The sequence below is a fragment of the Ammospiza caudacuta genome, chromosome 1 (assembly GCF_027887145.1).
Source record: "Ammospiza caudacuta isolate bAmmCau1 chromosome 1, bAmmCau1.pri, whole genome shotgun sequence".
NCBI classification, from domain to species: domain Eukaryota; kingdom Metazoa; phylum Chordata; class Aves; order Passeriformes; family Passerellidae; genus Ammospiza; species Ammospiza caudacuta.
The window spans coordinates 17,469,324-17,484,696 of NC_080593.1; the positions used below are offsets into that span (position 1 = coordinate 17,469,324).

General features: G+C 49.0%; 1 protein-coding gene across 1 annotated transcript in view; it reads right to left on the minus strand.

Annotated features, from left to right (window-relative positions):
* GAD2 (glutamate decarboxylase 2) overlaps nt 1-13,842 on the minus strand; it is a 40,023-nt gene extending 26,181 nt beyond the window's left edge. Inside the window, exons 1-7 of the mRNA XM_058825701.1 lie at nt 13,695-13,842; nt 13,390-13,449; nt 13,113-13,265; nt 11,870-12,103; nt 6,917-7,007; nt 5,986-6,098; nt 2,160-2,275 (exon numbers count right to left, since the gene is read on the minus strand). Of these exons, the coding sequence (XP_058681684.1) occupies nt 2,160-2,275; nt 5,986-6,098; nt 6,917-7,007; nt 11,870-12,103; nt 13,113-13,265; nt 13,390-13,449; nt 13,695-13,770 (843 nt within the window). The 5' untranslated portion in view covers nt 13,771-13,842. The remainder of the gene's footprint in view (nt 1-2,159; nt 2,276-5,985; nt 6,099-6,916; nt 7,008-11,869; nt 12,104-13,112; nt 13,266-13,389; nt 13,450-13,694) is intronic.
* Nucleotides 13,843-15,373: the final 1,531 nt, after the last annotated feature.

The following is a 15,373-nucleotide window of genomic DNA, read 5'->3' on the forward strand; positions in this document are numbered from 1 at the left end:
CTGAAGGGAGACCTCAGTGTGGCCTTCAACAGCCTCATCAGGGGAGGCAGAGGAGCAAGGACTGATCTCCTCACTCTCGTGATCAGTGACAGGACATGAGGGAAGGCACAAAGCTGAGTTAAGGGACACTTAAGTTTAATATCTAGAGAAAGTCCTTCACCCAAAAAGTGGTTGAGCACTGTAATAGTTCTCCAGTGAGGTGGTCACCAGCACCAAGCCTAACAGAGTTCAAGAAGCTTTGGACAATGCACTCAGGCACATGGTGTGGTTTCTGGGGTGTCCTGCACAGGGTCAGGAATGGGACTTGATGATCCTGATGGATCCCTACCAACTCAGGGTGTTTTATGATTCTACAATTTGCTTGTTCCATGGCCATTGTTTTTCAAGAGCATCCAACTGTGGCAGAGAGAAACCTCAGTCAGGCCAAGGAGTCCTAAAGTAGGTAGATCATCAGCATGATGTGACAAATGAGACAAATGACATTTGCATATCTTAAGTGTGTGTTCAGGTCCTGCATGACACTTCCTATCTTAAAAAGGATTGTACTTCTAGGCCTCTGAATTTTCAGTAACAGCTTCTGCTGTTTTGAGGGTTAAACCATGATCCCTTAGCCTTTGGGCAAGGGTCCTGTCTTCACATAGTGCAGTTTCTTAACTTCTCTAGAAGATGAGAATATACTTTTTATAAAGCTTGATTGAGGAAGGGACAAAACGGCAATTTGAAGATACTTTTAAAATGTAATGGACTTCAGATGCTGCCCTATGAATTCTCTAGTGTATTTGATTTTTGAATGTTTAATTTGCTAAGGGAACTGCTTCTTCCCTGGCATGAAAACACAATTATTAAAGCTCATTTCATTATTTTGAGACTGTTAGCACAATTTGGGTCATTGTTTAACACTCCATTGCTATGAAAACAATGAAATACTCTAATGATTACTAGGATTTGTTACTTTAAATAATCATGTTGAACCTCATTTGCAGGACTTAGACTTGTTACTTCCATGTGGCTAATGTATCTCTAGCTGTACATCCAGCTTTGGAAAGTTGCAACTCATGTGTAGACTGTCCTCTTTAACTGCTATGGGAACAATAATTCTGCAATGTGGAGCCCACAGCTGTGTACCACATCTCATCCCATCCTACTGCTATGAAAGGCATCCTCTGAGAGATTTCCTCCTGCACTTTGGTGATAACTTTTAGAGTATTTTGTTCTTCACACTTGCATAGAATGGAAGCACATTTTATGGTAAGTCCAGAGGCAGCAGGAGGACTTTGTTACCTAACATGGACAGTATCCTGCTGAGCCTTGGCCACAAATGAGTCCTTTCTGGCTGAGCCCACACAGCTGGAGAAAAATATAGAAGTGGACAACGAAGCCTGAAAGCAGCTCACAGTCCCTCCTGAGGATAAACCTTCCTCCTTTCTTTCCTCCTGCACCCACATTCTCCACTCTGCGCTGCAAGGAGTTCCAAATGGTTGTAAAGCCAAAAACAACCCTCCCAACAGAGGCTTCTGTACGGCTGCACAAAGAGCAAAGAACCCTCCCACAAGGACTGCTCCTGTTTCTCTTGTGCCCACCTCCCTCGCCCCTGGCAGGTCCCAGCAGTGCCTGTGATGAACCCCCACGTGCTGAAGCTTTTGCTCACAGGCAGAAACTCACAGAGAAGCCCAGAAAATACTGCAGCTGCTCTGCTGCACACACACACAGCATTGTCATAGGACTGTCTTCATGTATGTTATCACCTTCTCATTAAATAACAGCAGGAGTGGTTTCAGATGGAAAGATTTTGACTCAAAAGGATTTTCTGTTGCCCCACAACAGATGACAGTCCTGGCAGAAAGTGCTGAAACCCAATGATGAGCTCTCCTCATTTGATGTGGTCCTTACCACTCACATCAACATTTATATGGACATGTGTGAGAGCAAAGAAATAGCACAGGAGCACTGTAGAGACTGCTCTGCCTGGATTTCAGCCACAGGGAAGTGCAGAGATCATCCCTCTACAGATAAAAATTTCAGTCCTTCCCATTTTTTTATTCCCAGTGAAGGAGTAACAGAAATGAAGACAGTTGTCAACAAATTCCTGTTCAGCTGTTTTCTTCATCATAAAGTCATACAAGCAGATGTAACAGATAGGAAAAAACAGAAACACATACATGTTCCGATGTGAAGGCAACCAGTCTGGGAATAGCTGCCATTCCTTTTTCTTTAACTTCTGGGAACATCTTGAAACGTGCAATCAACATAGCATACATGTTAGATATGGCACCACCTGGAGTCCACAGTAATATACTGTTACTTTTTCTATTCATTGTAATATCATTGCAGAACAAACAAGTCTTGCTAAAGTATTTCTATATAAATGTATCTGCCTTGTGGCAGAAACACAGATTCTTCTTCCTGATGCTCCTCACAGCTGGGCTGTGTAACAACAGGATCTACTACCCACAAAAAAACACTTATGCAAAAAGTGCCACTGCAAAAAATGACTGGTGCTTCCTTTCACCCTCATTCCAACTACCATCTCTCCTTCAGTCCCCAGTCTTAGCTTTCCATGTGCCATCAACACATAATCCCCGTTCTATTCCATCTCCTAAGCAGGTGCCCACACAAGGGGCATCCTAAAGGATTTCCAAGTGTGACCTAATCTGTGCTCTCCCCTCCTAAATCAGGGTGGCGTTTCATGCCCCAGCTTTGAGCAAACCCACCCACTGAGACCCAACAGCTGCCATCTTCTGGATAAGTGGAGTGGGAAGAGGGAAGAGAAAGGAAAAAGGGTCATTCTAACAAATATTTTTCATTTTAATTGTCCTCTTATGGGAACAAGGGGAAAAGATTAAATGTCCCTAACACTAGCCTTAAAATCACTGGCATACATTCACTTAAAACAGCCATTTCAAGTTTGGTATTTAACCCACTTACAGACGGGTATCAGATCTACAGCTCTGCAGTGGTCTGTTTCTCCTGTTTGAAATTTTTTGCAAACCAAGTCTCTGTGTCTACAGTGGAGCAATGCTTGGCTTTACATTAATGCTGCATGAGCACTATGGGAATATAATGCAGTACTTGAGGCAGATGCTGAGAATTTTTAAATTTGTATGCACACAAACACACACACAGACAGACATGTATGCATGAAATCCATCAGGTTTATCCTATGTGTGTATATATACACACACGCACAGAGATTAATTGTATACCCATGTTTATGCACATGTATTTATATAAAGAAAAAGTTTTAAATGAACAGGTTGAAATGCCAGTGAGGTAGAGTTCAACTATTGCAACCTTCATCCATCTAAAAATGGAGTGAAGAGCACAAGATGTGCACCTCCAGAGGATGGTTCAGCTCATCCTATGGCAGCTGTTTGTGGTGGGTGGAACTTGCCCTGCAGACACATCCCCACTCTCCCTGGAAAACACAGGAGCTGCTGTAACCAGCCCAGGGTAACACCCAATGTCTGGACAGCCAAAGTGAGATAAGATAAAATCCATCCTTTGAGATGAAGAAAGCACTGTTGGTTATCTGTGCTGACAAATTAACATTGTTTTGACTTTTGTAAGATTTGTTTTAATCTCACTAGAGATAACTACTGTTCCACAGCCCACACAACTGTGCCCTTCATTTCTAATCAGTATCCTGGCTCTGCTCTTGCAGTGAGGCTGCCCTGCTGTGGGCTTTCCCTGACCTCACTGGCCCTCCTGTGAATCCAAGGGGAAAGGCCACACAAGAATGGCATTGCTGGCATACAGGTCAGTACACATTGGGGTTTTTCTTCCCCTTTCAACTATCTTGAGAGATATGAATGTATTTCAACACCTTTCTTCGAAATGACAAAATAAGAAATGGAGAGATTAAGAGGAAATGCTCAGGTACCTGTCTCTAAAAAACGCAGATGTTATGTAAGAGCTGCTATTGATAATTTAGGTGACTGAACTAAGTTGAAGCAATTTGGCCTATCTTGTCCAAAGTCCTTGGCTCAGTGTCAAAAGAATCAAGACTGAAATGTTTAGTTTCCTCAATACCAGGGTTTCTTATTAGTATTTATTACTCAGTCATTTAAGCTTAGTTTACTCATAAGCCTGCATTCTGCTTTTAATTTCATAGTTGTATTCACATCCACAGCTAATTGTAGCTAACAAAACACACCTACAGAATTTGGAGAAAACAGTCAGGCTTTTATGCTTCACATGTATTGATACTGTATATTTCATCCCAGAGAATGCAGAGAGAAAGAACCTTTTCTTTGCAACAGTAAGGTCTTCAGCTAAGGCCATGAAGTGAGAAGACAGCACAGAGATTATTTTCATTATTACCTAAAAAAGCAGAACCTGCACACTGAGTATTGTTGCCTTAACAGAGAAAATTATAAAGATGCACTTTGCACAAACCAGAAGTTGCAGAGAAACAAAGAAAGAATGAGAGGGGCAGCCCTGCAAACGCCAGCACAGGTACCTGCCTGCCACAGAGCCCGTCCCCACACAGGTTTCAGCTCGATGAAGTGAGCTCTGGCACACCAGCAGTGCCCTGGGCCCGTGCCAGGCAGCTCCTCCTGCAGCTCCTCCCGAGGCACACACCTCTCCTGACTCACACCATCTCTACCTGAGTTTGCCACACTCGGGCAGATCTGGCACAGCCACTGAGCCTTTCCCCCAGCCCGCTGCCATGGGCGGGCAGCACTGCCATTGCTCTGCCCTCAGCCTGCAGGGCCCTGACCAGCCCCTGGGAAGGTGGGGAGCCAAGGGCAGCTGTACCCAGTCAGATCAGGGCTGGTAGCCAACCACCACTCCGTTTCCAAAAGCTTTCACTTTGGTCCTGGGCCCGTGAGACACACTTAGATGCCAGGTGTGATGTAGGCCAAGGTTTTCAGGGGGATCTCTAAGCACCACAGTAAAAACTGTCAGAGCTTTTGCTCTCAGGCTTTTTAACTAAGAACTCGTGAAAGAGCAATGTCAGTTCTTCTCATCTATTTCTCTATACCTGTGGGAAGGGCCAGAATAAAACTCCCACACACTTCCCACATATGCATTCAGATGTGAGAAGCTGAAGATGAGCCTTGCCTGACCTCCCTGGCCTCAGAGAGCCAAATGTCCTGGGCTGCTATCAGTGATGCCTTTCCTCTACTCAAGAGTGCACTCTTTCTCTCTCCATTAGGTCAAATAACTTCCCTTCCAGAAAGGCTCCTTCTGCAACAGCTAACAGTCTGTTCTCTTTTGACAAGCCAAGATATTACACCCAATGTAAATTCTTTCATTATTTTGCAATTTCATAAGATAGACAAGCCAAAATTTTTGAGCAATGAAATTAGAGTCAGAGGAGAGGTGACAAAGAGTATAAATCAAAAGACTAAGTGGAATGATTAAAAAATAAAAAAAATCTTAATGTTTGTCAATGATTTTTCTACACTAACTTTTTTGCCTTACTGACTTGCCCTGAAGAAACCAGGTTTCTCAGCCTTTAAGCACTCAGATTAACTAAGCACCCAAGGACCCCACTGAGAAAAACAGGTCAGCTTCACATGGAAAGCTAACAGCATGCTCTAATGCTGGCAGGGTCTTCCTGACTCCACTGAAATTGCTGGGAGGTATGCTACGTCTTTCCCTGTTTGCTCCAATTTCCCCTGCGGTGCTGGAGAGCTTTGTTGTGTTTCTTTCCCCTGTTATTAATACAACAGTCTTTCTATTTCATGGGATCCATAAAAAGGGGGGGCAAAGCAAAACTGCAAGGCAAATGTCTCTTCTCATTATGTTTCCCATGTGCCATTACAGCTGCTCATCATGCAGTGCAATTTGCTCAAACAGACCCTCATAATCACATCCCTGAAATTCATAAACATGCAATACTTTATCTCAAAGAGGCCACTGGTGTTTACTAGCAAGTGTCCTCTCAAACATGCATATTTAATTATATTTACTCTTTAGCTGCAGGGGATGTCATATACCACAGTCTGAAAAATAGAGAAAGCTTGAAATGTTATGTACCAGGTGAAAATATCCCATCGCCACAGCCCCCTGGCCAGCCAACCATCTCTCTCATTTTCCTTAGTGTGACATATTCCAAAAGTACAAACACTGGAGCAATTTCATAGGTGAACCTGAAATGTAGTAATGTCCATATTTAATGCTTTAATCTACAATCTTTTTCCAATATTACATTACATTATAGCCACAATATACTCTATCTTATACTGGGTAGAGTTCTGTTTCACAATAATTTCCATGGTCTTCTTTCTCATTTGACATCAAATGACTAGAAGGAGAAATGCAGGGAGCCCTTAACAATCCATTTCCACCCACTTCAGTGAATAAAATCTTGCCCACCTCTTCCAGGCTCAAGGCTTTGCCCTTTATCCGAGGCATGCTGGGCAGAGCCCCTTTGCCTTGCCCAAACCCGTGTGCGTGTCTGGAGGCACATGTCAGCAGTCCTATTCATAATGGCCAGACAGTGCATGAAGCTAAGCAAGTACACAGAAATGCTTCCTAATCCCAAAGTGAAAAAATCCCCACACTTTAAAATTCCACATCTCTTTCTTACAGAAAGCAATGGTTTCTGCTCTGGGTATGAATTGTGCATAACCTCTCTACATGAATGCAACTGCTCACTCAGTACCCCTTTCATTTTACATATTTATGCATGCAAAATGCCAATCTGTATATATTTTTTGTGTGCTTTTGGGAGGCAGCACAACCAACATCCTATCACGATGATGAAATTTTATAAATGACAGCCTACAGGACAACATTGAAAGCCTTTCTATAAATAACTGTTGCAACCATTTAAAAAACAGATTATTTTTTCCCCAGCAATTTTAACATAATATTATTCTTTCACTCACATACAGGAATTAGTATTTTAGATCATAATAATGAAATTAAATATCTATATATTAAATTTAAAAAATCTTCTACTTACATATTAGTATTTGCTGCTGATGTCAGCCAGTCCGCCGCCAATCCAACCATGTCCAACCCAGTTGAAAGTTGATTAAAATATCTAGGGTGCCCTGCATAAGATAGAAAATGTTATCAAAAGGCTGATGACTCTGAATGAAACTATTCAGTGCTGAACAGTGTATTTACCTCCATATTTCTATAGAGAAGGAAGTGCTTTCAAGGTATGAAACAAAGCAAATGGCAGTAAATACATTTCTTGAAAAAGGCAGGATAATTTCTCTTCTTTCTCATTCCAAAGTCAGTAATTATACTCAACACAGAATAATGAATTCCAACATTCCCTATTATCCTTTCAATATGCCTTGAAAATTAGCACATTGCTGCCTCACAAAAATAGCTGTTTGCTCCCGTTAGTGTGTCACATGTTGTCACTGGATATGGTTTTGCCTGACTAGGTTTGAAAGGCGCACATGAGACACCATCTGAAAAGCTTGCCAGGACATATAACATCAGTGATGAATGGCTAATGATTGTAATAGACAGGGCGAAATGAGAAAATGGAGTATTTTGGTGACTGCTTTGCACATGACTCAATGGCTGATGATTGTACGAAGATGGCAGGGAAGGTGGTGGTCCTTGTCATTTCTTCACTGTCACAGTACAATTACAAATAGCCTGGCTACTTGCAACTGTGATTTTAATTCAATGCCATAAAAACAAGCTCTGCTGCCCCAGCAGAATGATGCACAGGACTATATTCAGTAAGTTGACAGTCTCTTGGTCAATCTAATTGGTTCCTGTTTTTTTTTTCTAAAATCCTCCTAGAGATTTTCCTTAAAAACGTACCTAGAGCCATTAAACACAGGAAGCATTAAAATTCCATTTTTACTAGTTACTTCCCGCAAGCCCTTGATAAGTGGCATAATTACTGGTACAAATTATGGATAGTCCACAATTACTTAAATGCCATCCAACTCAAAGGACAGAAGCCTCTGCTTGGGAAACACCTGTCCTGACCCTTAGACGATGTACTGTTATTGCCATCAGAGAAAACAAAAGATAGAGCAAGATGATTGAGGAAATGCAGACCCAACACTGAGAGAAAACTTATCTTCAGTCTCCTGTGACCTCTTATCAGGCGTGGACACATGGCTGGCAGAGCAGCACGGGGAATTGCTCCCCAGCTCCCACCCTGCAGCACACAAAGGGAGAGCAATCAAGCTGAGCAGGCAGATCAGAGCTGGGGATTTGGGGCAGGGGACACACATGCAAATTCAACTTGCCTGTGCTCTTAACCCGAGACCAGCCCTGTGCCATTGCCATCCAGCCTGATCGCGTTTTGCACAGAGCTCCCCCTCTCACTGACAGAACTGCCACCTCTCCCTGGTCTGTGCTGCCAAAACCAGGCAGCCAAAGCCCCTGAGCACGGAGGAATGATGCTCAGATCCAGCAGAATGAACTGGATCATGCTCTTGAGTGGGGTTCATGGACCTAAGACACACACACACCCCATCACCACCACCACAGCCTCAGCCATCCTGCTCCAGGGTCTGCATCTCCCCTGACAGAGGGATTTTGAAGATTTCCATATTTATAGCTTAGGTTTCCATATCACAGCTGGATGACAAATTTCACCTGAAAGTAACAGAAAATTAGGAGCTAAAAGCCTTTAGTGGATCGGGACTACAGGAAGACTTAAAGAAGGTTACAAAATTTCCTGTTTTGGAAATAAATTCACACCGAAAAGCTGGGGAATGGCAGAATTTGTATCTGCAGCTGCAGTGTCTCAGCGGTTCTGTGTCAGCCCCACACCCAGCTCAAGGCGACAGCCCTGTTGTCACTGCTTGTTTCCTCAAGCAAACCTCCCAGCACACCACCTGCCTTGGGAGCGCCCTGGGAACGGGCCCGCAGCACGCAGGGCTCGGGCAGCCGTGCCCTGGAGCCAGCGAGGCGGAGGGAGCAGCGCTGCAGGCGAGATGCCCGGACAGAGAGAGCAGAGCTGCTGCTGCTGCTGCTGCTGCTGGGAGAGCCCCAGCAGCCACACCTGTGACACAGCCCGCTCCTCTCCGTGCCCTTCCCTTCTCAGCGCGGCCGTGACACGGAATGGCAGCGATGCACTGCCCCAGCCTGAGCCCTGCCCCAGCTGCAGGGCTCTGCCTGTCCCGGTCACACCTCCCTACGACAGCGAGCTCTCCTCCCTTGCCTAGATAGCCACGGAAAACCGAGGCTTTGCCGAGATTACAGGCTGAACTGGCCAGGTAAGAAGAGTTTGTGAGAGCTGCTCAAAAATCTCTCCCCGTGTCCCTCTGCCTGAAACACACATCCTTTGCTGAAGTTGTTCCTGAACAAAGAGGTACCAGAAAAGAGATTGTGACAGGGTGAAGAATTGCTTGAGAGGTGAAAACAGGAGATTATTACTTAATGGTTTGTTTAGCAATAGACAATGTATTCACAGATATCCCAGAGTAAACCGGGAGATGACGGCCAAGAACCAGGGCCAAGGCACAGGAACACCCGGGGCCGGGCTTTCCTCACCAAGGGCGTCGCCTCTGCCCCACACACCCTCCCAAACACCCTCCCACCCGCACCGGCCTGAGGCACGGCATGCCCGGGGGAACACCCGGCCTCCACGGCCCCCACAGGGCAGCCAGGAGAAGGGCTGGGCACGGATAGAGGCATGGATAGAGGCACGGATAAAGGCACGGATAAAGGCACGGATAGAGGCATGGATAGAGGCACGGATAGAGGCATGGATAGAAGCACGGATAGAGGCATGGATAGAGGCACGGATGAAGGCACGGACAGAAGCACGGATGAAGGCATGGATAGAAGCACTGAGTCCGGCCGTGCCTGCAGCCTCACTGCGTGCACGGCCAGGGAGCAAGGCTGGGCCAGAACCGGCTCCTCGCATTCCTCCTGCAGTTTCCAAGCCATTTTTAAACGTTCGTATTTCAATTCACTTGCTCATTTTCAACTCTCCAGAACACAGTAACTGAACTTCACACCCATCTTTCCCTGCATTCACCGTCACTGCCTTTTACACACTCTCAGCAAGAATTCTGTCTCTGCTGGGAAGGGGGCAGAGAGCGTGGCTTCTCCAGCGTGGCTTCCCCGGGCACCCCAGTGAGCCGTGGCACGCAGGCAACACCTCCGAGCAACCCACACCTGCCCCTCGGCCGAAAATCAGCCATCTGCCTCGCCGGATCCCCAGACCTGGGTGTCCAGCTGTGAGGCTAATGCAATACAATTTATTTTTCAATCAGCCTCCGAGGCCCTGCAGCCAAACGCTGCCCAGGAGGGGCCGTGCCCGAGGTGCTTCTGCGGCAGGAGTGGAGGCAGACGCTGCCGCCAGAACCTCACCGTGCTGTCCTTCTCTGAGGGTAACTCCAGTGTTTCACTCCGAAGCACACGCCCGAGGGCTCCAGGTGTAAACCCCACGCATTTCGTGAACCCCCTCCCAGGCTGGGGCTGTCACCCCACGGTGCTGAGGAGCAGCAGCAGCCAAGCGAGGCGGCTCTGCACCCCCTGGGCTGAACCCCACCACACTTCACAAAACCCCCCAGCAGCCGTTTTCAGACTTCAAAAATATTATTTTCATTAAAACAAATTATAAAATGCCAAGATGGGAAAGCCTCCGATATTTACAGAGAGGAAGAGAAATGGCAACATTGTTTTAAAGGATCTTTTTTTGGATGCACAAAATTAAATAGGTCTGTTACGAGAAAACAGGCTGTAACAAAAAACGATTAATGGCAATCAGCCTAGAAACTCTATTTTTTGATTTCCAAGAATCACAGATTCCACATTCTTCATCATTCTGTGCAAACACGTTTTCTATGCCCCATTCAGACTAATCGACTTTGCTTCTCTGGATATCATTTACCTAACTATTTAATTCAATATTTTACAAACATCCTGACAGCACCCGACCCATTCATCAAAACATGCGGATGGTCATTTCCACCCCTAAACGAGGACGATTACACAGATCCCTCACAATCTTTACCAAGATCAGTCTGTTCCGTTCTCTTCTCAAAACCTGAGATTTTTTTTTGTTTTCCTCTCAACCTCTAGTCACAAATCAGCCTTTTGTCTCTTTCAGTAAACTGCTTCACATTTATTTTAAAGCAATTTCTCAGTAATTCAAATTCCCACTAAGAGCTCTCCGGACCCCTATTATTTCCCGATGGCAGCCGTAATTGCGGCTCCGCTCTCCGCCCGCTCGCCGCGGTTTAAGGTGGCCCCGGAGCGGAGTCGGGCGAGCCCCACGCCTGGGCGAGCCCCACGCCGCCTTCCCTGCACCAAGCCCACAGGGGGGCACGACTAACGGGGATCCCAGGCAGGGAGGAGTCACCCATCGCTGCTTTCCCCGGTGAAAAACAACAAATGGCTGTTGAAACAAATCGGATTGGTTTTATTGCTTGAGCCTAAAGTTGAAACTAAATCCTCGATATTTCTGGGTAAGGTTCTGCTAAATTATCTTTTTATTTTATGTCTTGCAGGCGAAGTGACAGACACGGCAGTGGCCGCTCGGAGCTGGAATTTACAGGCCGTTTGCTGTGATTTCGGCTGCTAAATGGGCTGGTCCCTGCTGCCCCCGCGCATGGGCTCCCCTCGGCCCGAGCTCCGCGCCCCGCTCTGCGGGGGACATCACACGGGAAATGATGAAAAGGAACGGCAGAAAGTGGAGAAGATTTGCAAAGTGTGCTAGGTGCCACACTCGGCAACTCCGACGCACAGACGCATTAATTTTAAATCGGAAAGGGTGTGCGAGGCTGCACTGACAGCTACAGAGATGGAGCTGCTGGAGTGCTTTATCATTTTGGAAAACGATTTCTGTCTCTGCTAGAAATTGCTTGGAGCTGACAAAATACAGTCGCTGTTCAATCTTTAACGTTTCAAGCTAAATTGAAATGACACCTTTAATCAATGGATGAGATTATAGAGGGTAGAAAATGAGCATTGCTATTACCTGTTTTAATTGCATACTTCAGAGTTGTTCTGCAGTTCAATAAAATTTCTTCCAAGGTCTGTGGCTGGTCTGCCAGTTCCCAGTTATATTCCTGGAGCAGCTCGTTTGGGTAATGGAAATCAATAACTTTTGTTGATCTATCAAAACTTTTCACCACATACTGAAGTAAAATGTCCACAACATCTTGTAGGAAAGACATAGTAGTTATTTCTCCATTGCATGTCGGCAGAAGATCTGGGAATGGAGAAATTTAAAAGTTAACTTCGTTTTATGACCACATGCATAGATTCTGAACAAAGCCTTCTCCCATTTATGTTTACAAAATCTTTACACTCTAGTCAATAAGAATAGGTTTTGTTTTCATTTAATAACCAAATTGGCAAGGTTGTATTTCGAGGAATGTCCTGAGAGACAAGAAGATTTAATATCCTATCTAAATTGGCCAATTCTGTCCACAGTGTATTTCAGACTAATTTTTAAGACAGTGAGAACAAGGAAACAAGACAAAAGGGAAAACGAATCTCACAGGTAATAAAGATTGAGCAACAAATGCTACAAGCAGCACCCTTAAAACTGTCATTTGCCTTGCAATAAAATACCTTCTTGGTGAGTCTCCTCTGCAAGTGACTTGTTGATAATTTAATGCCTCTTTCTGAGACAACGCTGCACGGGGTCTTGGTGTACACAGAGCTTTTAAGAGCGATGGCTCAGTCAAACCAGACTATAGTGGAAGCCCCTAATTTGGGGTCCAGGGCTGCCAAGCAAACGGGAGAGTTCTTGGCTATTGCATGTCGGCGAGGAGCTGGGATCTATTCACTGGAGGAGACAACACCTCCAAGGTCAGAAAAGATGAAGTGCAAAAATATCTCGAATTAAAGCAAATGAGTTGGAGAGAACTCTATCTCCCTCCTCCCCTTCAACCTTAATTACATCGCAGGGTCTTCAATGAGAAGGTCGATGCTTTCAATGCTCCTTTTAGAAAGAAAAAGCCGCGGGCTCCAATACACGGGATTTTTCTGCTTTGGGTTTTTGTTTTCGGGATTTTTTTTTTTGTTTGTTTGCGTGATTTTTCGCAGATTTGAGAAATGCCCGGCGGGGCCAGGGCTGGGGGCGCAGAGCTGCGCCGCGCACCGCCGGACCCCCCACGCCTCCGCGCAACGCGGGCGGGCGCGATTTCCCGACCGAGCCGCTGGTTTGTTCTCGTTAGTTTTAGAGAAGCAGCCTGCCCCGGGAGCGCCGTTACCTGTTGAGTGCAGAAAGGCGTAATTCACGTCCGCTTTCTGACAACCGCAGGGTTTTTTGTCGCAGGTGCAGGTCGGCCTCGGCTCCGCTACCCCCGGGGCTGCTGCCTTGGCTCCGGTCTCCACGGGCTTTTCGGCATCTCCGTAGAGCAGGGCTTGACAGCGACACGGACACATGGCCTCATTACCGGGGCACGGACCCTCGTCCCCCGCCCCCCCGGCCCGGGGCAGGTCCCGCGGCGCTCCCGGGGCGCGCTACCGGGGCCTCCCTGCCCTTACCGCAGAGTTTGTTTCCGATCCCTCCCGTGAACTTCTGGGCAACCTGACACCAAGCTCTGGCTGCAAGAGAAAATCGAGGGGCGGGTCCGTGGGGGGCGAGTGGGCTGAGGGCGTCTCGCCCGACCCCCGGCCCCGCTCCCCAGGAACCGCCTGCCCCGCCGAGCCCCGCGGCGCTGGCCCGGGCTCGAGTCGCCGTCGGTCCCCGCTTCGTCCCGCCGATCGAGCGGGGGGCTCCGGGCACCGGGCAGCGCTGTCACGGCGGCTCCGTCGGGCCGCTCCCGCCCGGCCGCTCGGCGCTCTCCTACCTGTGCCGGGGGTCTCGGCGGCGGCGGAGCCCTCCTCGGCTCCGAAGGGCCAGAAGCCGGAGCCGGGGCTTGCCATGGCGGAGGCGAACCGGCGGGGCGGGCGAGGAGCGGCGATGTGCAGCCCGGGCGCCCGAGCGAGTGTGCGTGAGTGTGAGTGTGCGGGTGTGTAAGAGCGCGCGGCTGCGCCAGGCGGCGGCGGGCGGAGGGGCGGGAGCGCCCCGGGCACGCGTGGGTGGGAGCGTCTCCCGTGGGCGCCCCCGGGGTGCGCTCCGCCGAGCTGCTGCTGCCGCTGCGGCCGCGCCCCGCAGGCGCCGTGCCCGGGACGGCGGAGGTGCCCGCTGAGGCGGCCGGCGGCGACGGCTGTTCTAAGGCGTGTCCGCTCCCTGCTGCATCGGAGGAGCGAGGGACGGCGGTGGGAGGACGCTGGCACTCGGGACAGACCCGAGCTATGGACGCTGCTTGAGCTGGGGCTGCAGCTGCCTTGGGGGGCGAAGGCGAGACAGGGTGCCTGTGCCGCCTTCACCTCACCGACCGTCCATGCGCCGCAGCCCGGCGGGGCGGGCTGAGCCGCCCGGTGGCGGTGAGCGGAGTGGAATGGTAGCTTTCCAAGTCTTGGCGTACGTGGCCGCAGGGGTCCAGCCTGGTAGCTCGAGGGGAAGGTTGAGACTACGGGGAAGTGTCCTCAGTCCTTTAAGATGAAAAGCTAAGGGAAGTCCCTCCATCACACCTCGCACTTTCGCACCGGGGCACCTCCGCAATTGCCCGTGCCGCCGGCGGTCCCGGGGTGGGAACAGACAGCCCCCGAGCCCCGGCCGCGCCATGGGCCCGGCCACAGCCACGGCGGGAGAGCCCCGTCGGGCCGGGCCGACGCGGAGAAGGCGCTGGAGGGGCCCGAGGGGGCTGGGCTGTCCCTCCTGCTCCCGGACAGGCAGGGGCGTCCTGGCTCCTTCGGACGTGCTGGAGGAGCATTGCGGCTGCCCCCGCGTGTCCCTGGAGCCCCGGGGCGCTCCCGGGGGCTTCCTGCGACATTCCGGCTGGGAACCCTGGTGGCACCGCCATCCTGGCTCCAGCCCCGAGGAGGCAGAGATGGGGCCAGACGGGAAGAGCGGGAGAACAACTGTTCCTGTTCCCTTCACGACGTCTCTGAAGGCAACCAAAGCTCCCTTTTCCACCAAGCCGGGTCTTGGCGGGAGCGTTTCCCGGCCGCGGCTGCCTCTCCTCTGGCACAGGAGGGATTTCGAGCCCTGGCCTTGGAGAGAGGCAGGCGGGACCACAGCAGGTGAGAGTGTGGCTCTGCCGGGACAGCTGGGCTCGCAGGGCCCCCGCGCTGCTCGCAGCCAGGCCGGGTGCTCAGCCCGGGGCATCTCTCTGCTTTTTGTAGGAACCCACATGGGTATGAGAATTGCCCACCATGAGACCTCACAGAAATGGCTCAATGCTTTATAACACTGCTGTGGCAGGAAAGCAGAAGAAAACCAATCCAGGCATCTCTTGGTGTGAAATTACAGTCTGTTCCAGTTGCCACATCACACTGGCTTGCACGTAGACCACAATAACTACAGCCTTCCACGGCCAGAGGCTGCTGTGAGCCCTTCCCCGCCTTGCTCACTCACGCCCCAGTCCACAGTGTTTTGTTGGTTCTGGGTGTAATTCAGACACAATCAACCGTATCTCTGCTT